The sequence below is a fragment of the Tripterygium wilfordii genome, chromosome 20 (assembly GCF_013401445.1).
Source record: "Tripterygium wilfordii isolate XIE 37 chromosome 20, ASM1340144v1, whole genome shotgun sequence".
In the NCBI taxonomy this organism is placed as follows: Eukaryota; Viridiplantae; Streptophyta; class Magnoliopsida; order Celastrales; family Celastraceae; genus Tripterygium; species Tripterygium wilfordii.
The window spans coordinates 76,958-98,177 of NC_052251.1; the positions used below are offsets into that span (position 1 = coordinate 76,958).

Sequence of the window (21,220 nt, forward strand, 5' to 3'; positions counted from 1 at the left end):
ATAATTGATGTATATTATATTTATTTTGAATTTTTTATATAAGTAGTAATAGGTTTATTTTTAATTTTTTAGAAGAATATAAGTATTAATAGGTGGAAAATTAATAACATAATTATATATTTATAAGAATAATCATATTATATATCTATACACATATTATATTATATATTATATATTTATATTTATATAATATGTTACATATTCGGTTCGGTTCGGTTAATTTGGTTAATTTTTTTAGTTAACCGAACCATTAACCGAAAACCGAATCACTCACAAATCTCTAACCGAACCGCGTAATCGGTTAATATTAACCGATAAATTCGGTTAACGGTCGGTCGGTTCGGTTCGGAAGTTCGGTTACAACCGAAATTTGCACACCCCTATCCTTTGTGGCAACCCAAAAAAGATCAAGAGAGAAGTTCAAATCCGTTGCTTTAAGAAATAAAAGAAGACAAGGTGTTTAGTTGGAACTCGGGAGTGGCTGACAACAGGAGGCTGGACGAAAGTGGCTTGTCGGAGGTGGTTGGTTGGCGTGGAAGGCTGCTTGGTGTGAAGCAGAGGGAGAAAAACGGTGAAGAAAACGAAAGAGGAAGAAGGAATAAAAGCAAAACTTGTTTCACGATATTTGACCTATTGGTTTTTTTTTTTTAATCAGATTTTATTCTCTAAAATCTGCTTTGTCAAAGGACCATTCTGTCCATAGGTTTCCAGAATTTACAGTTATACCATCAGTAAAATTTACAGCTTTACTACTATATTTAGGCCCCGTTTGGGAGATCATTTTAGAGACAATATATGCTGGTTAGTAGCATATATTATAGTTGGCAAACAAACAGCAATTTTCTGGCACTAATTCCCAGACAATATTGAGACAGTATTATTGTCAAATGAAAATGGTGCTAGGAGGGACCATTTTGGGATCATTTTGACTTTTCTCTCCAATCTACCCTCCACTTGTTAATGAATTTCCATGACTACACCCTCTAACTTCTCTTTCCAGCAGCAACGACTCCCCGCTGATCGAAGCCTTACAGGCGGAGGTTCTTCCGGCGAAGGCCATTCTCCCCAGCGATCACATTCGCATCCTCCTTTCCATCGCCGACAATATAGTCTCGTTCAAGTACTCGATTCAGTCGGAGGTTCTGCTAATAAGCGAATCAACCGCAAACGGATATGAATGCAGTAGTCTCTCTACCGCAGGCGGATCTGAATCGATGGCGTGGTGGACTTGAATCGGTGATTGAGTACTTGAACGAGAGCAACATAACCCCATCCATGTTGAAGTTAACACTTTGAGACCTGACGATTTCCCAGGAAAAGAGAGAGGAAATTGATGTTGTTCTGCAATCTCCATTAATTCCAATAAAAAGATATCTACGAACCAATTCTTTAATTGTTATTTAGATACAAATTATTTTTTTAATTGTTTAATTGTTATTTTTTTAATTATTTAATTGTTATTTAGATACAAATTATTTTTCTAATGATTTTGTTTAAGGCTAATGCATAATAGCCTTACATGTAATTTGTCACAGAATATTACCTAGCTTATATGTTACCAGTAAAAATTGAACCAAACACTACCAACCATTCAAACAACATATATCTACTACCATTATTATCCACATATCTGCTACCACCATATCTGCTAGCATATAAGCTACTGACAAAATTGTCTGCCAAACGAAGCCTTAATTGAATATTCTTTTATCATCTAATTTCAGAACACTATATGACTAAATGGATGGTACTACTAAGGAGATTTGTCCGTTTTAGTGGACCCACAAAATGCAGGTATTTCGGAGATTTGCCAACTGTCAGCTGCTTCGTCAATACGGTTTCGGTATTTTAGTTCAAGCATTTGATTTCGTGCTCATATGTGATGCTATGTTATCTATATATGCTACTGTATGCATGCGATTATTGTCCAACATCCATGACTTCCGCTCCCTAGCTCGCTCTCCAACTTCTCATTTTTTTTCTCTCAACTATGGCGTCCACTGTTTTCTCGAAGGTACCGTTATCAATTCTCTTTATCTCTTATCGAATTCTATACGCATATGTGCACTTACACAAGTCTATAGCTTATGCAATTTTGATGCCTGATTACTTGATACTCTAATTTAATTGCGCTAACAGGTTATACATAACCCAATTAGCCATGCTCAAGGGTACGCTCCTCTTCCTCCGAAGAAGTTGCTTTTAGGGTTTTCTCCGATTCTCACTCGAGGACCTTTATTCAGTCTTCGCGTCTCGATTCCCAATTTGTTTTCTTGCTCGGTAGGATCGAATTTTGGTTCACTCACTGCAGTGCCAGGGATGGAGAGGGATTACAAGGGAAGCGAGATTTTTCTGTCAGAGCAAAATCCGAGGCTGTAGGTGAAACTGGGAATGTGGAGGAACAGACGGAGGCAAGTGGTGTTGAAGAAGATATTGAAGCAGAAACAGAAGCTCAAGCATATTCAGAAGGGGAGGCCTTGGTCAAAGAAGCGAGGCCTCCGAGAAAGTCTCGAATTAAGCTCGGAGAGATAATGGGGGTAGGTATATGGTCGCCTTTGGTCTGATTTTAGTTTTTTTTTCTTGTTTGATGGTCAAGAACTGAAGAAAGTATAAGAAAATTAACTGATTTAAAATATAAAAACGGTGCTCTCTAGTATTATTATTCTTGAAATTTTCACTATTCCAAGCATGTATGCAAAATTCATGAAACAGGGGGCTGACAAAATGTGAAGAAAGAAGGGTTACCATCTTCAATTTGTGAATTTTCCTTATTCAGTATCTTAGGATAGTAAATGGGGTCTCCTACGTAAACCCTTTGCTGGCTTTTGAATAACGAGTTGGTGTTTCGATTTCTTTTAAAGATGAAAATTTGAGCATCTAAAGTGAATTTTCGAAAAATATTATGTTTGTTCTTGAAATTCATTATACTTTTGGGATGTGTTTGCTGTTCTGTGAGTTGATATTGAACAAAAGAGCAGTTGAGGCTGCGGAAAAGGAACGGCCTGTTCCTGATATCAGGACTGGGGATATTGTGGAGATTAATTGGTAATTACTTTACTCTCTTTCTTAAGTATGTCCATTGAAGGAAATCCTTATGAGATTGGTTTGTTTGTTGACTTACTTGAAGTTCCTGAAAATAGGCATAGATTGTCTTTCTACAAAGGTATTGTTATGTCTAGACAAAATGCCGGCATCCACACCACCACTCGAATTCGGAAAATTGTTGCCGGCGTAGGGGTAGAAATTGTCTTCCCTCTGTAAGTATTTCCCTCCCATCATTACTAAGGCTCAGGTGATGACTATCTGTTTCGGCTGGCTCGAATAAATAATAGCTAGGTTATTTTTGGCCAAATAATTTTGTATGATGAATTATGTGATAATGTAAATTTGTGCTGCTAAACATTGAAAAGGTCAGTCTGATGTTGCCATGGCAATGAATGCTTATTTCTTTGAATAGAAAATTTAATAATAGTTGCTTATGAATATGTATGATCGTACAGGAATGTGAAATCTGCTTGTTGCTCCCCTATCATTAAGAGTGCAGTTGGTTGACTTGTTCTCGCTCTCTACCGTTTTGTTTATACTTAACCGAGTCTAAGTTAACCTCGTACTTTGGAAATTTGGGGAGGGGGGAAAGGTGGGCCTTGTGCATATAAAACTTATTTTCTCTATGATTATCACTTTTGAACCGCACATTTCTTAGTAGAAACGAAAGTAACTGTAATTTTGTGTGTACATTTTAGGGATTGTCCATGGTTATATTATGGTGCTTCTTCTTACTGCACTAACGTTGAAGCAGCTTTTAGGATATTGGGCATGTCGTATTATATTCTTATGTTAGCAGGGATTATAATTTGTAAGCCATATTTATGTTGCCTGATTTCGCTGGAGCTTGGTCTAGATACAGATGCTCAGGTTTAGGAGTTGCATTATAGGATTTGTATACACCACGTGATTTAAAACATTAAATGGTGAAGTTGCACCGCGAAAACGGATCACTTGGCAAAAAATATTTTTCAGGATAAATCCCAGTCTGAAGGTTTTATGACCTCATTAGTAATGTGCTTGGATGGAAATGAAAGTTACACCATCTGAAGCCATAGCTAATGATGTGTTAATGCGTCAACAAGTGGTTTTTTGTTGGCTACCTTGGTCTGATTCCACATTTTATCGGAAAACATGCAAGCAGTTTGAACTTTAACGTACGAGGAGGATATGAAGTTGGTCCAACTATGGTCTAATGATGTCAAGAATTCACATGATGACAATTGAGCGGATTCATGATTGCGATTCTGCATTGCTGCTGCTCCTGACAAGGGGGAAAATCCTCATTGGATTGATGTGCTAAAGTTTTCTTTCAATTATGTATTCATTTTCGTCCTTTTTATGCAAGTACATCCTTTGTGGAAAAGAATACTGAGGATCCTGACGTATCTGCACTGGTTTTAATGACAGGTACTCACCAAATATTAGGGAGATAAAAGTACTCCAGCATAGGAAGGTAAGAAGAGCAAGATTGGACTATCTAAGAGACAAGCTTCCCAGGTTCTCAACTTTCAAATGAGAGACAAGGAAGCAGTCGTGCCTTTTGGTTATGTTCAAAGTGAAAAGGAGTCCCCCAACTGCCTGAGATGTTGTAGAGCCCGATCTTCTTTGGGTAGCCCTTGTTAGCTCTTCCTTAATTTTTGTGAAATATGATGTACTTTTAGAGGCAACCAGATTTCGAAGAAAGTCGAACCTTTTCATACTTCTTCGATGTTGATATGCGTACCAATTTTTCTTTTCTGTTTTTTTTTTCCAACAAAGGAAGTGATGAAAGGCTTGATGATGTTGATTGGTTTCAAGTAAAAAGAAAGTTTGAAGTGATTGGTATTGCTTTCAAGCAACCATTTCATCTCCTTTCTTAGCAAAGTGAAGGGATGGGGGCTGGAATCATCTTCACCATCCACTGTAACTATGTATTGAATTTGACAACATCACATTTAATACATTCAGTGGTACAGACCATATAGAATCATTAGAATCATTCTAGCAAATCCACCGTAATTATATGTATTGAATTTGACAATATCATACTCAATACATTCAATGGTACAGATCATGTGAAATCAATGGTACAGATCATGTGAAATTGTTAGAATCATTCCAACAAATCTTTTTCACGCATTTGACATTTTTAAAAAAAATATAAACTCCAGTCTTGAATCTTGACATAAAAGTGTTTCGTCATTGTTCTATTTTTCATTGTAAATTATAGTGGGTACTGGGTTGGGTTCTATGATTTAGTGTTCAATTTTTTTTTTTTTTTTTTTTTTAGATATTCTAAATCAACCGATTAACTTCTTATTAAACTTCTGAGGAAATACCGAAATACTCTGTTTCAACTTTCAAGAATCAAGACAAGAAGGCGTCCGTCACCTCCTTCTTCCTCCCTCTCTATCTGAAGCTCTGCCTTTCCAATCCCACAGGACCATCTCTCTCTCTCTATGGAATGTACCACCGGGTACCATGTGGTATTGGATTGGACCAAATACAACTAAAGGGCCCGATCTAGCCGCCGAACATTTCGAATACCAAGTTTGGAGTTTGGACTCAGCCACTCGTTATTCCCTTGCCATTCGTTGCGCCACTTGTTCTCTATTTTTCTCTCTCCTCTCCATCTCCTCTTACTCTGTCTTCTCTTCGACCATTCAGATTATCTCAGTTTGATTAAAGTGATTGACGATTGAGTTATGGAGCCACTGATTTGATTTTCGCGGTTTCCAGAGTTCGATCTGGTGTGCGCTGGGGGCCGCCATGACTGCCGCTGGTGGTACTAATCAATTTATATCCGTCCATCCCTATGAGCTCAAGTTCATTTGTACGTATACCCTTTCCCTCTATCTATATCTATCGATCGATGTCTTGGTTTTCATGAATTGTAGCTTTGTTTAGCGATGAGAGTTGGTGAAGAGCATGAAATCTGTGAAATTCTGTTCTATGATGCATTAATCAAAACATTACTTGCACGGCACGGATATTGGGTGAGATAACCAGGCAACTGCATGAGTTGGTGGAGGTTGTGCGTTTTCTCATGGATAAATGGTCCCAGTCTTTCTTGCTGTGGATTGAAGTGTGTTGAGTGATTAAGGTTCCGACTATTCTAAGTAGATATTATATGCACGTAAATGAAATTCTAGTGGGCAAGGCACGAAAAAACGAATGAGAAGGAGATGGGGAAGGAAAAGTTGAAGATGGCATGCCTTGAGGACGTCACAAGAGAGATTCTTATCTGATTCAGAATGTCTTTTTTTTTCAGTGATGAAGAAAAATGAAAAACACTTTTCTTTGTTTCTTGTTCCTTGTTTGGAAGCCCATAAGAATTTTTTTATGCTAAGCTCTCAGAAAAATGCTGCTCTTGTTGTGATAATCAGTGGTGAAAAACAAGGTGGGCGAAGTTTGTTAGCAAATTTTATTTTTTTGGAAGATCTATGAATTGAAATAGATAATTGAATCCATTCAAACAAATAAAAAGATAGATTATTTTAAAGCTTGGTGGAGCTATGTTATTTCCTTGAAACTTCAGAACTTGTATAGAGGCTATTCCGGATGTATATGCCCTGTTTGCTTGCTAAGAATTAGACTAAGTTCTTAGCAATGTAACAACTGTTGTAAATTATGTGCATTTTTTGTTGGATGAACCCATATAAATTCTGTCCAGAAATATGACATCTATCTGTTACTAGTTGGAAAGTGACAGACTTGATAATGTCTTTTTTCTGAAATGGTATAAATATGTTTGCTACTTTGCTTATATAATAAATTTCTTAAGAGTTTCTCTCTCACAACTTATTGTGATGGTTTGTGCAAGCAGTTGAGCTCGAGAAGCCAAGCTATTGTGATCTTAAAGTTGCAAACAAGACAGAACGCCATGTTGCTTTTAAGGTACCACCTCTATTAGTTTAGAGAAGTATAAACTTCTTCCACAGTTCCACTGCTTCCGAATGCAAATTTTTGAAGCTATTATTATTATTGATGTTGTTGTCGCTGTTATCATTTTTTTTTTATAATGAAGCTGGTATTACTTATAAATTGTGATTCTGATGATATCCTCTTTCCCCTTGTGGACAGGTTAAAACCACTTCTCCTAAGAAGTACTTTGTTCGACCCAACACTGGAGTTATACAGCCTTGGGATTCGTGTATTATTAGAGGTTTCATATTTCTTGTTCTATCAAGAAAATTTTATATTCTTCTGAAGTTACAATAGTTTGAATCTAAAAGAAGTACAACTAGCTTTAAGCAACTATATTCAACTACTCACGAAAAAAAAAACACAACTATATGCAACTATTTGTGCAACATACAGCAGCCCGCTTTACAAAGTTCCTTATTGGATAATTAAGTTATTAGTCTTTTACTAACTTTTTGGTTAATTTATCAAAAAATTACCTGTTGGGTTTTCAGTTACTCTCCAAGCACAACAAGAATATCCTCCAAACATGCAATGTAAAGATAAGTTCATGATACAGAGTACAGTAGTGCCTCCACATTCTGATGTTGACGAGCTTCCACCAGATACTGTAAGTATGTCAACTTGAGAATGGTTTCATCCTTTGTTTGCCTGGCTACAATTCTTGAAGTGAGCTGGACTTATAAATTAATTTTTGATTTTTCATCCAGTTTAACAAGGATAGTGGAAAGACGATAGAGGAGTGCAAGCTTAGAGTTGTGTGCATCAATCCCGCTTCAGATCAAAGAAACTCGGGAGATTTTGCATTACACAACTCCACACATAATCCTGATACTGACTCTGTAAGTTATATTGTTCTTCTATTTTCGTATTCATTACTTCTTAGAGAGGGATTTCCTAGAAAGTTTTATGCCTATGTGTGTGCATGTTTTAATTATCTTACTTTTGATTCACAGTATCTCCCCTATAAATTTGACATAGTAGATATTAAGACATAAAAGCCACAAGCCTTTGCAGACCTTCGAGTTGCACACACCAGTACTGTCAGACATGTCCAGAATCGAATCACTTTCTTCTTTCTTGTTGGCTTGGTAGTGGGATTGGTGCTTGCAACAGGAAGGCCCTTTGTGCTTCTTATTCAAGTGATATCTTCTCCAATTTTATTTAGCGATATTTCAGTTACATTTCTACCTGCCTGCAGTACTCGGCCTTTACCTTGTCATTTCATGCTTTCGAACTTATGACTAGATACTGGGAATGGCTAACTTGAGTATAAGTGATAGTGAGATACTGAGATACATCCATAATTCCACATACTATTTGATACAATCCCGTCAATTAATTATGGCATTATCAGTGCTTTAGAAATTACTTCATATTTTGAATATTCTGTTATGTTTTCTAACTTGATTCTGTATGTTGTATCAGACCTTACGGCGTCTAAAAGAAGAAAGAGATGCTGCTGCCCAACAAACAGCACAACTGCAACAGGAACTGGTTTGTGCTCACCTTTTAGTTCACCCTATTTTTTGATTAGTGCATTGGTTTGGTTTGTTTGTCTGCTTACTCAGGTCAACGTGTGCTTAAGTATTTTTCAAGCACCAAGATGTGTTCTTTAACTTGCAAAAGATGTGATTGGAACTTGTGATGACCATGATTCCCTTGTGTCCATACTAAAGGGGCATGTGTTTATCCCCTCTCTTACTGATAACTGCATAAAGTCTACTCAGTACTTGCATGACTAGGACTTACATAATTGACGCTTCGCCATTTTTCACGAGTCAATCAAAATATCAAATGGTATCTGATTGAGTCAATAGAAGAGGCTTTCCCCCCTGATTATGCTGATGCAATTCCCCTGAGTTTGCATGTCCTCCCACACTGGTCAAGTGTGCAACTCAGCTTGCCAATCATCTCCAATCTACAAGCTTGATAAAGATGATTCCTAGAAGGTTGAAGATATGCCCAGCTAATAATAGGAAACCCTCAATAATTCAATATATTTTGATGAATTGTGGAATGATGGCAGATTGGCTGGATTAGAAGATTATATTTTGTTGAAACTTCTTAATAAATAATTTCCCTTGGATCAGTTTTCACTTCTTGTTTGTCAGCACGTCTTTATAATGTGGGCTCTGTAGAATCAGATGTAATATAGCTGATGATTGGTTTAGTGCATAATCTCCTCTCTTTCCCTCTGCAGGACAGTCTGAAGCGTCGAAGATATAGGAGAAGCGACCCCGGCTTCTCCTTCAAATTTGCAATCTTTGTGGGAATCATAGGAATGTTGGTTGGTCTCCTCTTGAATCTTTCCTTGTCTTCCCCATCAACAGAATGACTTGCCTACATATATGCACCACGGAAGACATATTTTCTTGTATTTTTACAATTTTTGGGTGTCTTTTTGGGTGGAAATTTGCTTCAGTTTCTTTTTGTATATTGATCATTGCAAACATGTCCTTAATCAACTGGTTTTGCTAGATCTTTGTTCGGCCCCATTGATGTGTTAAGTGTAGCATGACTCTGATTGTATAGTCTTCTCATTCTTCGTCAAAGAATGTTAATTGATTGAGATTTGTGTACATTTTACGTGCTTTAGGGTTTAGATACTCACTGGATGAGTTTGGCCTCCTGAAATCGTTCCAAATTTATCAAGGTTTAGGGTTTAGGTGTGGGTTAATTATTTTTCACATAAACACAATGATTTAATGGCCAACCTGTCAGTGTGCCACATCGACAAGTTGTCTTACCGAAATTGATAAAATCTACCCAGATGATCAATTTGGATCAAAATAAACATTGGGTGATTAAATTGACACAATTTCATTTTTACGATACAAATTGAAACACATACCATCTTTCAGGGACCACATATTCTATTAACCCATTTAGGTGTTAGTGGATTTTGTGAGGATTAAAATGCTAATTGCTGGCTATGTCTAATGTCTGCATTAAGGAATTACTCGAATGAGTATTATTTAGTCATTAATAATTAAGCCAACAATTAAATTAAACCATAAGGATAATAAAATTTTAACGTGGAAGATACATTGAGCCAGAAAAAAGAAAATAACGGAAACAGAATTGACTTTGACATTTTTTACAATTGAATTTTTTTTCAGCAAGTGTGATAGTAACCCAAACTCAAAACATGAACATTCTTTTAGGGAAAAGTATGCTTGAAGCCTTTGTACTTTACGAAACGGGTCGTTTGAGCCCATGTACTTTATTTTGGCTCTTTCAAGCCCTCTTACTTGAAATAATGGGCTAATTGAGCCCTTGAGATCAATTCTGTTATAACGGTGACCACGTGTCGGTTAACTGTCTATGTGTAAAATGTTTTTTATTTTTTAAATTTTGACATGGCACACAAGTGTCTAAGGCCAATAATAAGTCGCCACATGTCATTATTTAATATTAAATTTTTTTCTCCAATTGTTTAGCATTCCGTTTAATTATTTCTAAGTTTTTCTTTTCATAGATTTGGGGAGCCCTTATACTTTGAATAATGGGTCAAATAAGCCCCTAAAAGTTACACAAATGGGTCAATTTAGCCCTGAAAATCCAAAAAACATAATGAATCCTTAAATTTCAAAAACCATGATCCAAACCTATTACATTCCATAAAACACAATCCATACATGAATTCCAGAAATCATAATCCAATTGTGTTACATTCCATAAAACATAATCCAAACCATACTTAATAAGTCTTGAATCCACAAAATAGACATCCAAAACATACTAAAATCATAAGTCTAACATAGTTAAATGGGTTCACCAGATCCTGCAGCATCTTGAGATGAAATATTTTTTGTCCTCGAACTCTGAATACCTCGATCAATAATCCTAGACATTGATGTACCCGGCTACAAAATAAGAAAGCAAAAAACATCATCACAAAATAGCATTTAATATCCAACTCAATTACAAGGTATATGAATTATGGAATGAAATAACTTACATTGAGGATCGAACGACCTGTTTCAGGGTTGATATACAATCCAAGACCAGATAGCATAACTCTCTTCCTTGGTTGGGACTTAGGTCTGCAATCCTTCTGAAAAGGGCTAACATATTTGCCTCTTCTTGTAATTGAAGTGCTACCAGATAATTGTCAACTTGCAACCCCTGTAGTTGCAGCAACTAGATGAGATGCCGATGATGCAGTAAGGTAACTCACTTGGCTGCTTGGTCCACTCCTTCCTGGACACTTTTTGTTTCTAGCATTGTGGCCCTTCCCTTTACAAACATGGCAAGTCATAGACCTCCCTACTCTTGTCAAGTTGTTTTTTAGTATTACTTCATGCATCTCCCTTCTCCTCTTCTTCTTTGGTCTGCCAGGCATTTTTCGTAACTTTGGAGGCACCACCTGTTCTTGCTCACTCCTTGGCCACATATTTTCCCCGCGTATTGGCTCAATTGGTTTTTGATATGCCCTAAGATACGTATTGCTCTTGTACCACAACACCTTGTAATCTTCAGCCTTCGCACCAGCATAATGTATTGCACATACTGCATGTGCACACGGAATGCCAGTAAGCTCCCATGCACCACATGTGCACACACCCTGTCGCAGTCGAACAACGTACTGACTCCTCCCACATTTGACCTCGTAACTACCCCCCCCCCCATTCCATTCACATGTCCAGATGTGGCTATCCCTAATGTTGCTTTGAAGCTTCTTATGAATCAATGGACCCCAATCATTTCTCCATTTAGATACACCTAATCTTTTGTCTCTGATTCTTCGCATCATTGCTCGCCTAATGTCTTCAAGCATAGAGATAATGGACTTGTTCCTTGCTTCTAAAATTGTTCCATTGAATGCCTCACACAAGTTATTGTCACATGAGTCGCATTTGGAATGTGTACTGAAGAAGGCTTTGCACCAGTACCTTGGATCAACCAACATCAAATCTTTGGCAGCCTCTGCATGCACTTCCTGAAGTTGCTTCAAATTATGATCAAAATCATACCTGTTTGTTGACTTTGCAAGGGTCCAGAACAAGTTGTTTAGATGTCGCCCTGAGAATGTCTTGCACCAATTTGCATACAAATGCCTACAACAAAACCTATGCTCAGCCTCGGACCAAGTATCTGCTACAGCACCCACTAACCCCTTTTGTCTATCACTAATCAGTGTCCATCCCTCTCCCTCAGCTGTGCCAATGTCGTGTCTCAATAAATTCAAGAACCATGTCCAAGTCTCTGTGTTCTCAACCATCACAACAACCCATGCAACTGGAAACATCTGGTTATTACCATCCCTACCAATAGCAGTAAGCAACTCCCCTTTCACCAAATCTTTCAAAAAACATCCATCCACACCTAAAACTGGTCTACAACCATGTAAGAGACCATATTTGCAGCTCTTAAAACAACAATAGAATGATTTGAATATAGGTGGGTCATCCAAATTCTACCTATCAGTAAGCAGATCAACAGTAGTACCAGGGTTAGATTTTAATAACTCCTCTGCATAGTCCCTCAGCTTTGCATATTCTTGAACACAATTACCTTCAAGATCTGCTAAGACAGTTTTCCTAACCCTTTTGCACTGACCTAAACTAACATCTAACTCAAGCTTCTTTTCCATAAATGGCTTAAGATATCTTATCTTTTTGTCTGGGTGTGCAACAATTAAATCATAGAATTCCTTGATCAGATACTTAGATGTTAGTCTCTTCAAACCCCTTTTAGGTTCACAATTGTGCTCCGGATTGAATGTTTTCACTTGAAAACTATCAATTTCTCTATCATATGACCCATATATAAGCCAAGGACAGTCAAAAGTTCCCATACATTTGGCTCTACACCTATCAGGCTCATTCTTAGTGAATCTAATATCATGCCTAGTCAATATAGCATAATTGCTCACCGCATTTTTGAAGTCCTCATTACTATTAAACAACATACTAAGCTCGAAATTGGGTATACCTTTATGAGATTTGAATGATGGGAATCTACTCTTCTTCCTCACAGCATCATCCCTCAGCTCTGGATCCTCCTCAGTGCTATCCCTATAGCTACCAGGGTCAGAAGACTCAATGTATTCACTTATTTGACCATCAGACTCAAAGACATCTTCATCCTCATTTGTTTGTGTCTCATCTGGAGGATCATTAGCCCCTGCATTCTGTTCATCTTCATTGTCACTTTCCTGCAATAGTGCAACTGACTTCCATCCTCTAGTATAATTTTTTAGCTTCTCTCTGGCAGCAATAATTTCTTCATCATCTTCTGATGAATTATCTTCTGGGAGTACATCTTCATGATAATCACTATCTGAACTAGAGCTATCCTGTAACACCAATAATCAATTAACAGAAGCTATCTTATAACACCAATAATCAATGAACAAAAAATTCTAAAACATGGTAACACATACCTCAAATTCTGAGAAAGAAGTGCGAATTGCTCTCACTTTCACCATTGTAATGAAACCCCTGTACCAAAATTGGAAACCCTTAATACTGAAGAACCCTAATCAAGAACCCAAAAACCCTAAGCCAAACTGATTCCCATCATACTGTAGATTCCCATAAACCGAAACTGATTCACATAATAAAAGACCCAAATCGAAAAAGGAAACCCCAACCTAATACCCAAATTGAAATCGAAATCGCACATCCAACAAGAACCCTAATCGCAACCACAACGAAAGATTAGAATGAAGAATGAGCTCTCACCTGGAGTTCGCAATGGAGAGTTCGAGTGCGGGAGATTGCGAGTTCGCGAAGAACCCTAATCGAGTTCGAGTCTATAAAATCGAAGGTTCGCGATGGAGGAGAGCTCGAGTTCTATCTGTGTGGCTACATATGAAATCCACCGATGAAAGCCCTAATGAAGAGAGACTTGTATAGTTTAATCCACATCAGCATTTGTTTTTTTTAGAAATTGCATGCCATGTCAAATAATAAGTGTCACATCAGCATTTGTGGACGGAAATGGAGTTGAGGGCTAACGTTGCACATTATTTCAAGTAGGAGGGCTTGAAAGAGCCAAAATAAAGTACATGGGCTCAAACGATCCGTTTCACAAAGTACAGGGGCTTCCAGCATACTTCTCCCCATTCTTTTATCAAATAACGTTTTAGCTAATACTCCACTAACAGGAAATTTGAAATTTCGAATTTCAATTATTTTAAAGTTACTTGGTATATCCCAGACGGAAAGATGTAAGCGGGAACTTTACACGTGCAAAAACTTAAAACTCAGCAAATCCGCGCTCTCTCTCGAAATCACTCTCATCTTCTTCATTCCGTTTCTCAAGCCCTAGATCTCGCTCTCACAAACTCGGTATGGAAACTCACTTCCCTGACTCGCCACAGACTCTCTCTCCGTCATTGACTTGCAACGAAAGACATGGCATCTCTTCGCTCTCATCGTCCAACTCGGTCGCCCATCTCTTCCTCATGAGCTCGCTTCCTGATGCACTCTCTTCCCTGCATCCCCTGATCTCATCGAGTTTCTCTGCTTTCTCCCTAACTCGCCGGTGGCCTTGACGCGTTTGTGCGACAAGTGGCGATCAATGATTATATACTGTGGAACGACTTTTGGAAATTTTGTTTTGCTAGGAAGCGAAAGCGGTTACTTTTGGACTTCGCAGAAGGTTGTAATGGTAAATTCCCATTCCTGAGCTGCTCCTTGGTGGTTTTTGTCTATGCTTTGGATTTTGATTTGTTTACTTGTTTATTGATTGCAGATCAAGGGAAGGTGCTAGTGTCCAAAAGAAGTCGATGCGACTATGTAGAGGTACTTTCAAACTAATTCATTTTTTTTTCCTGTATGGTATGGATGCTCTTGTTACTGATTTGCCGGGAATATCTTCGTCAGAATTTAATATATGCTTAGCGATCTAATTTTCTCTTTTAACTATTTTACTAATACATTAGCTTGTTTTTTTTTTTGATTTTGAATTTTTCTTTGTGATTGATTTATCGACATTGTTGAATGTAATTATGTTCCTTTATACATCACGTGAAAGGATATTGGAAAAGGAGTGAAAGGATATTGGAAAAGGAGGGCTCACAAGCAATCCCACATCTCAGCTTTATAATAATTGATATCAAGTGGAGTATTAAAGTCTACTTTAGCAATTTACTGATGCTGAAAATTAATGTCTATTAGGAGGTGGCAGCTCGATTTGCCTAATTTACCATTTATCCTGTGAAATATGCAGTGCTAAAGTCCAGTTTTTCCATCCTTATCTATGACATGAACGCTGTTATAGTTTTCCTTCATAATTGTTTTTTTTTTTATTGAAAGTATAGGGCCTTATAGTTTGCAATACCAATATGTGGTCATACTTATATGGACCCCAGTTCCAAGTCATCACTATCTTCTTTGATAAAATGATTTTAAACTTTCTGCTCTCTACTTGCTGCTAATATGTGACATAGTAAGTTCACTCTCTACTAATTTGTTAAATTATATTGGTCATACAGGTAAATATTCACAGAACGGAATACATTAGAAGGAGTATATTTTGGCAGCCTTGTGACAAACAACAAGTCATGATAAATGGAATGATGCTGGCACACTACTTGCCTGATGAAATGAATAAAAGCATAGTTGTGCAGAGGAAGGTACTTAAGCAAACACTGACAAGAGATTTTGATATTGGATCTGCTAGTCCAGTTAAAATGGTGACTAATCAAGTTTCGTGCAAAGAACCAGGCACTGATGAGACAGATTTCGGAGGCATAAGAAATATTGATGCCACGATTTGCATAGAAGATGCAAAGAGCCATGCATCACCGGTGGAGGGGATGGAGGCCGCTGAAATTGTTCATGATGGCTGTGGTGCTACTACTGATAGTGTTGAACACATGAGAATCATGGAATGTATGCATGAGTGCTTAGTTGATTCCATTGATGCTAAAGGAGAAGGACAAAACTGTTTCCAGCCGTCTAATAGTGGCCTTTTGAAAAGATCAGTGGAGTAAGTTTAAAAGAATGAATAAGATGAGTTGTAATAATAAGGTACCATATTTGGATGAGGAGTCAACACCTAGTCATGCAAAGAGGTTAGCAACAGACTTAAGTATTGCTCAAAAGCGGTTGTCGCACCCCTCAAATAAAATGAAGATCACCCTCAGGGATGCAATCGCTCCAAAACGGCGATTTCTGAACAAATATGTAGAATACCCGAAGGGTGACAGCAACCTAAAAGAAAACCAATATTGGGAAAGAGAGAAGATGGCAATCAGCAGTAGGCAGATTTTAAAGCAAAGTTGTGACAAAGGACAGAAAAATGATAACTCTGCTTTTCTCAAGGTAAGCCCTGTTGCATTTAATTGAGCGTAAGTTGTTAGTATTAATTATGTTTCTTGTATACCTAGAACTGTTGATGCTTGCTTTGTAGGATCAACGAGAGCTCAAGGCTCTCCCGCATTTTGAATCTTATGCCATAGAAGAGGAAGAAGGTTCAGGTACTAAAATTATTTGTTTTTGTTTTTCAGTATTCTGTACTTATCCTTGCCAACCCATTTGTGTTTGGGATTTATTGATAGCATACTGTTAAACTGCCAGGTGGTTATGGAACTGTTTACAGGGCTCGAAGGAAAAACAATGGAGTTACAGTTCCCATTAAATGTGAGATGACGTATTCTGTGACATTTTTTTGGTCCCTTTTGATTTCTGAATTTTTTTTGATGGTCACTAGACATAGTGTTGGACTGTGTAAACATAGTGTCGGGCTATGTAGACTTAGTGTTGGACTGTGTAAACATAGTGTCAGACAGGGACTATGCATGCTGAAGTTCCTAGATGTCATTTTAATTTTCGAATTCAATGCAAAAAAGGGTTATGGCCTCAGACTGCATTGTGATTGTATAAGGTGACTACCCCTAGACTTGCAATTATGTATCCACATAAATAACAATGCTTTCCTTGCAATGTTTTTAAATATCTTACAAATTCTACGCATTGTTTACTGAAGGCTGAAGCTATACTGATATTTAGTCAGAGCAATTTACTCTCCCAATTTCATTTTCAACTCCTTAGGCCATCATGCAGAGGCACATAGACACCATGTCAACAATGAGCTGAGGATGCTGGAGAGATTTGGGTAAGAATTATGAGGAAGTTCTCTTTGCTTTGTAGTGATTACAATTATGTTTATTATATTACAACTTTCAAGGATCCCATGTTTCTAATTTGCAAGTGATACTTATTCAGGGGTAGAAACTTTGTTATCAAATATGAAAGCTGCATCAAGAATGGAAATTTTGATTGTTTTGTTTTAGAGCATGTTCAACATGACAGACCTGAGGTAAATTTTAAGTAATAGGTTTGCAAGATTTTTTTGGTTGAATTCTTCAACATGACATTTGCTTTAATATTTCTAGGTTTTGAAGGAAGAAATAGATGTTTCTCAGCTTCAATGGTATGGCTAATGCATGTTCAGAGCCCTTTCAAGTCTTCATAAGCAGGCAAGCATACTTTTGACCAATAGGGATGTTAAACCTGCAACTATCTTTTCTCTTGTAAGACCAATAAAGCGTAAGGATTCTCTGTCTTTTTCATCTATGCAGGCAGTAATTCATAAGGATGTTAAACCTGGAAACTTTCTTTTCTTTCGCAAGGACAATAAAGGATATCTTATTGATTTCAACCTTGCGGTGGTTAGTAGTACTTGTTAACATATTTGGATGACTGTTTGATTTGGTTCCACCGATTACTCCTCTTCTTTTTTCTTTCCTTTTTTAATCAAAAGAGTTTATCAAATTGTTGGAATTTGACGCATATTTTGGCTCCTTTTCTATAATTTCCAGGACCTGCATCAGAAGTGTGGGATTTCTTGTAAGCTCCTTTTTTCCCCTGGTCTTGTCATTACTTATTGGAAGTAGAATGGCATGCATTTATTTCATAGAATTAATGCTCTATTTCTTCATTTTTCTTGTAATGTGCTACCCGATATTCAGTGAATAAAATCCCATCTCAGGTACCTTAAGTTTAATCAGCATTGATGGTTTGTGGGTGATTGCTAATAGGAGGTTTGCTCTGTAGTGATATGTCTGATGTGGCCTTGCCTTGCAGATGGGTTCACGCCAAAAATATTAAGTGATCAACTTATAAAATTATCAAAATAAATAAATTGTTTGCTGATAGGAATGCTGTCTAAGATCTTTCCTTTAACTCGTACTTCTGTAGATCAATGATGCCTTTCCTATTTGCATAGTATTGTCCAGGGAAACCAACATCTACTATAGAAGCTACTTTGTGTTGTTCAAAGTGATGCAATATTACTCTTTGAAATTTAAGAAATTAGAACTAATGTCAACTTATTTCAGGCAAACTAAAGGTGGGGAATTCTCTAAGCTTTGATAAGGTCCCGCTTCCCAACACCAAAGCAGATTCCACAAAAACGAAGATTCCCCAAAGTGCTAAATCAAGGCCTATCAATCCTGAGGAAACAAAAGGCTCCACCTTAGAACCCAAGAACCTAAAAAGGAAGGTTGTGGACCAAACAAAGGCCTCCCATTTCTTCAGTGGGAATGTTGTAAAAAGTCAGGGTCCAGATGGTTCTGGGGTGATGTCTGGCAAGGAAGTGACAAGTACTAGAACTCCTTCAGCAGAGAGGCCGAGAGAACCTTTTCCTTGTCAAGGTAGGAAGGAGTTAAACAGCCTGTTGCAGGAAGCAATGCAACATCCAAATCATGAAGCATCACGCATTCCAGCTCCTATGAGGAAAAGGATTGCTGCCACCCCAGCAAATGTGGCTATGAAATTTATTTCTCTCACTCCAATGCCACTGCACTCAAATGGCTTGGCTGTTACTGGTGCTGGATCAGTCGAGAGCAAAGGTGTGATTATTAGCATGGTGTGAACGCTTTAGTTAGACGAGAAGTTTTTGCAAGAACTATTCATTTTTTAACTTGCCTTCAGGAGATGTAAAGCAGAAGAAAGAAGGTCCTTGCGTTGGAACCAAAGGTTTCTGAGCTCCAGAGGTGAGTAATTGAAATGAATTTACTATGACTGCATTGATTTAGATCAGCTCTTAGGCTATCAATTTAGTGCTGCCATGACAATTCTAAAAATAGAATTCTGCACTGCTATCAATATAAAGATTGAGATGTTAGGCCAAAGAAAAGCGTGCTTATTATTAACTGATAGAATTGTGAAGATAATTGTGATTGAAAGCAATTTTACAATTGATAGCACAACGATGACTCCTCATTTTATTAATAATTATCACTCAAATAATGTTTCCTGAAAATTGTGTCGGAGAGAAAGAAATGGATAATTCTCCTTCTAAATTAATTAAGCTAAAGAGGACTTGTTACAGATGTTTTCTGGTATTATGGTTATAGCATACACTCGTTTACTGCTTAGAGGCACTAAAACAGCATTTAGAGTTCATTTCTTTCAATAAAGTTACGTTATCTGAACAAGGTGAGATGGAAGTCAAATCATTTAGTTGGAGATAAGGGAAAAAGTCATTATGATGAAAATTAGTTTAAATTTAAACCAACATAAGGAATGCTGCTGCTTTGAACATAGATTCTCCAAATTCTCCAGCTTCAACATCTTTGCTCTCGCTCACAAAGCAAACAAGGAAGTTACATAAATGAGGTTATCCTCAACCCATTCAATTGCAATATTGATTTTAAGTACATTGGTCGAGAGATTTGAGAAAGTTTCTCTAGTAGTGCTGAAGAACATACTGAATGTCAGCGCCTTAGGATGGCTAAAGTAACAAGTGATGGTTTACAATGCTGAAAGATCAACCTTTTTCCATGAATATTGTATCCAGCACCTATGGGGGTGGGTTACTATCAAATGATGAAGGGCTGACACAACAGTTTCTGCCAAAAGTGAAAACAAGAAATTAGTTTTGTTTGAAAATCTATTTCAAATAGGCATGTATACTACGACCTTCTTAGTTGTACATCTGACAACTTGTGCCCTCCAAAGTAGAACCATGGTATAATCAATTTTTGTGAGTAATTGGCCTCACTAATGCCCATTGCAGCACAGCAATATTGTTGACTCTTTTTAAGCAAATTTGCCCCTCACTCCCTTGCAGTTAGCTCTAGTTCCCATGGTAATGTAAGAAGATTTTACTAGAACTATGTGCTTCACTGTAACGTATTCAGTTTTCTTGATATTGTTTTTCTCCAATGGAGCAAATGATGCATCATGTAATTCACGCAGGTCTTGTTCGGATGTCCTCATCAAGGTCCCAAGATTGATATCTGGTCTGCTGGGGTCACCTTACTTTACCTTATGCTTGGAAGAACACCGTTTTATGGTGATCCTGAAGAGTAAGAATTCTCATGTTTAATCTATAAATGTCTTAGGACCTATCTTGTTTCGATATTTTGCTAATCAAAATCACTTCTTTCAGGAACATAAAGGATATTGCTAAGTTAAATGGCAGTGAAGATATATGGGAACATGCGAAGCTGCATGACCGAGAATGTGCATTCCCAGGGGTAAATACAAAATTTTGATCTACACAAATATAAATCTGTCAGAATTATGAATTTGAACTAAAGCTTGCCAATTCACTTCAGGAACTATATGATACACAGTATTTGCCCTATTTGACACTACAGAATTGGTGGAAAATGAACACAAAGAGAATATTTCCTTTACGTGTTCCCTAGCTCGCTTTTTGATCTCGTGGATAAGTGCTTGATCGTAAACCCAAGACTGAGGATCAGCGCAGATGATGCTCTAAAGCATGAGTTTTTTGCTCCATGTCATGAGGTCCCAAGGAAGAAGAGAAAGCTGAGGCAGGGTACCAATTCAGAGCCAGGAATGAGCCATCCTGTGTACGGACAAAGAAATGCTGGAACCTCGTAATGATGCCTGTTGTAACGTCACGCTTATTCTAATGCTGTAAATGTGTGAGCTCTCTGAGTCTCAGCGTTCCCAGTTTCTTTAAATTCTTTCAATCCCCTGTAAAATTAAGAATGCTTGTTGTTGTCTTGGACTCTTGGTGGCAAATATATTTTTACAAAAAGCAATTGCACACGGCCCCTAACATTGACCCCAAATGAATCTCACATTCTCACCCTGGATGGTCTTGGCAAATTCTAGATGGGTTAGTTTAGAAATCAACAATAACAAGAAAAACTAGAAATCAAACAGGAAGAAAAAAAGAAGATGACAAGGGCTATTTTGAACATTTCGTAAGAGGGATATATATCAATTTAAAATATAAAGAATTGAAGATTGGGTCATTGGTTATACCAGAGAATGGGATTAGACCTTTTGGCTTATTGACCCACTCCTTCCAGAGGTTGATAATTCAG

General features: G+C 37.5%; 3 protein-coding genes and 1 pseudogene across 4 annotated transcripts; 3 read left to right on the forward strand and 1 right to left on the reverse strand.

The window, feature by feature from the left end:
• The first annotated feature begins 1,744 nt into the window (after positions 1 to 1,744).
• Positions 1,745 to 4,980, forward strand: LOC119987477 (50S ribosomal protein L19-2, chloroplastic-like). The gene is made up of 5 exons (XM_038832401.1): positions 1,745 to 1,843; positions 2,160 to 2,537; positions 2,960 to 3,045; positions 3,141 to 3,257; positions 4,456 to 4,980. The coding sequence occupies exons 1-5, from the start codon at positions 1,745 to 1,747 to the stop codon at positions 4,562 to 4,564; spliced, it is 789 nt and encodes a 262-aa protein (XP_038688329.1). The 3' UTR covers positions 4,565 to 4,980.
• Positions 4,981 to 5,269: 289 nt separating this feature from the next.
• On the forward strand, positions 5,270 to 9,533 carry LOC119986705 (vesicle-associated protein 2-1-like). Of its 2 annotated transcripts, XM_038831368.1 has the most exons (8): positions 5,270 to 5,620; positions 5,767 to 5,860; positions 6,854 to 6,924; positions 7,111 to 7,192; positions 7,446 to 7,561; positions 7,662 to 7,793; positions 8,380 to 8,448; positions 9,155 to 9,533. In XM_038831368.1, exons 2-8 carry the CDS (start codon positions 5,797 to 5,799, stop codon positions 9,287 to 9,289), a joined length of 669 nt encoding a protein of 222 aa, XP_038687296.1. In that variant the 5' UTR covers positions 5,270 to 5,620; positions 5,767 to 5,796; the 3' UTR covers positions 9,290 to 9,533. The 2 variants fall into 2 exon arrangements, with proteins under 2 accessions (XP_038687296.1, XP_038687295.1); XM_038831367.1 differs by having other exon boundaries at positions 5,271 to 5,860.
• A 1,185-nt stretch (positions 9,534 to 10,718) lies between these two features.
• LOC119987479 lies at positions 10,719 to 13,387 on the reverse strand. The gene is made up of 5 exons (XM_038832402.1): positions 13,343 to 13,387; positions 12,378 to 13,255; positions 11,135 to 12,293; positions 10,916 to 11,011; positions 10,719 to 10,820 (listed from the first exon to the last, which is right to left on the reverse strand). The coding sequence occupies exons 1-5, from the start codon at positions 13,385 to 13,387 to the stop codon at positions 10,719 to 10,721; spliced, it is 2,280 nt and encodes a 759-aa protein (XP_038688330.1).
• Positions 13,388 to 14,159: 772 nt separating this feature from the next.
• On the forward strand, positions 14,160 to 21,211 carry LOC119986615 (annotated as a pseudogene).
• The last annotated feature ends 9 nt before the right edge of the window (positions 21,212 to 21,220 follow it).

Coding starts and splice junctions, on each gene's coding strand:
- LOC119987477 (XM_038832401.1), top strand. CDS start 1,745: ATGGTACTACTAAGGAGATTTGTCCGTTTTAGTGGACCCACAAAATGC. Junction 1,844..2,159: donor GCTTCGTCAATACGGTTTCG/GTATTTTAGTTC, acceptor TAACCCAATTAG/CCATGCTCAAGGGTACGCTC. Junction 3,046..3,140: donor GATATTGTGGAGATTAATTG/GTAATTACTTTA, acceptor TCCTGAAAATAG/GCATAGATTGTCTTTCTACA.
- LOC119986705 (XM_038831368.1), top strand. CDS start 5,797: ATGACTGCCGCTGGTGGTACTAATCAATTTATATCCGTCCATCCCTAT. Junction 7,562..7,661: donor ACGAGCTTCCACCAGATACT/GTAAGTATGTCA, acceptor TTTTTCATCCAG/TTTAACAAGGATAGTGGAAA. Junction 7,794..8,379: donor ATAATCCTGATACTGACTCT/GTAAGTTATATT, acceptor ATGTTGTATCAG/ACCTTACGGCGTCTAAAAGA.
- LOC119987479 (XM_038832402.1), bottom strand. CDS start 13,387: ATGGTGAAAGTGAGAGCAATTCGCACTTCTTTCTCAGAATTTGAG. Junction 13,256..13,342: donor CTTCTTTCTCAGAATTTGAG/GTATGTGTTACC, acceptor TTGGTGTTACAG/GATAGCTCTAGTTCAGATAG. Junction 11,012..11,134: donor GGAGTGGACCAAGCAGCCAA/GTGAGTTACCTT, acceptor AGCCCTTTTCAG/AAGGATTGCAGACCTAAGTC.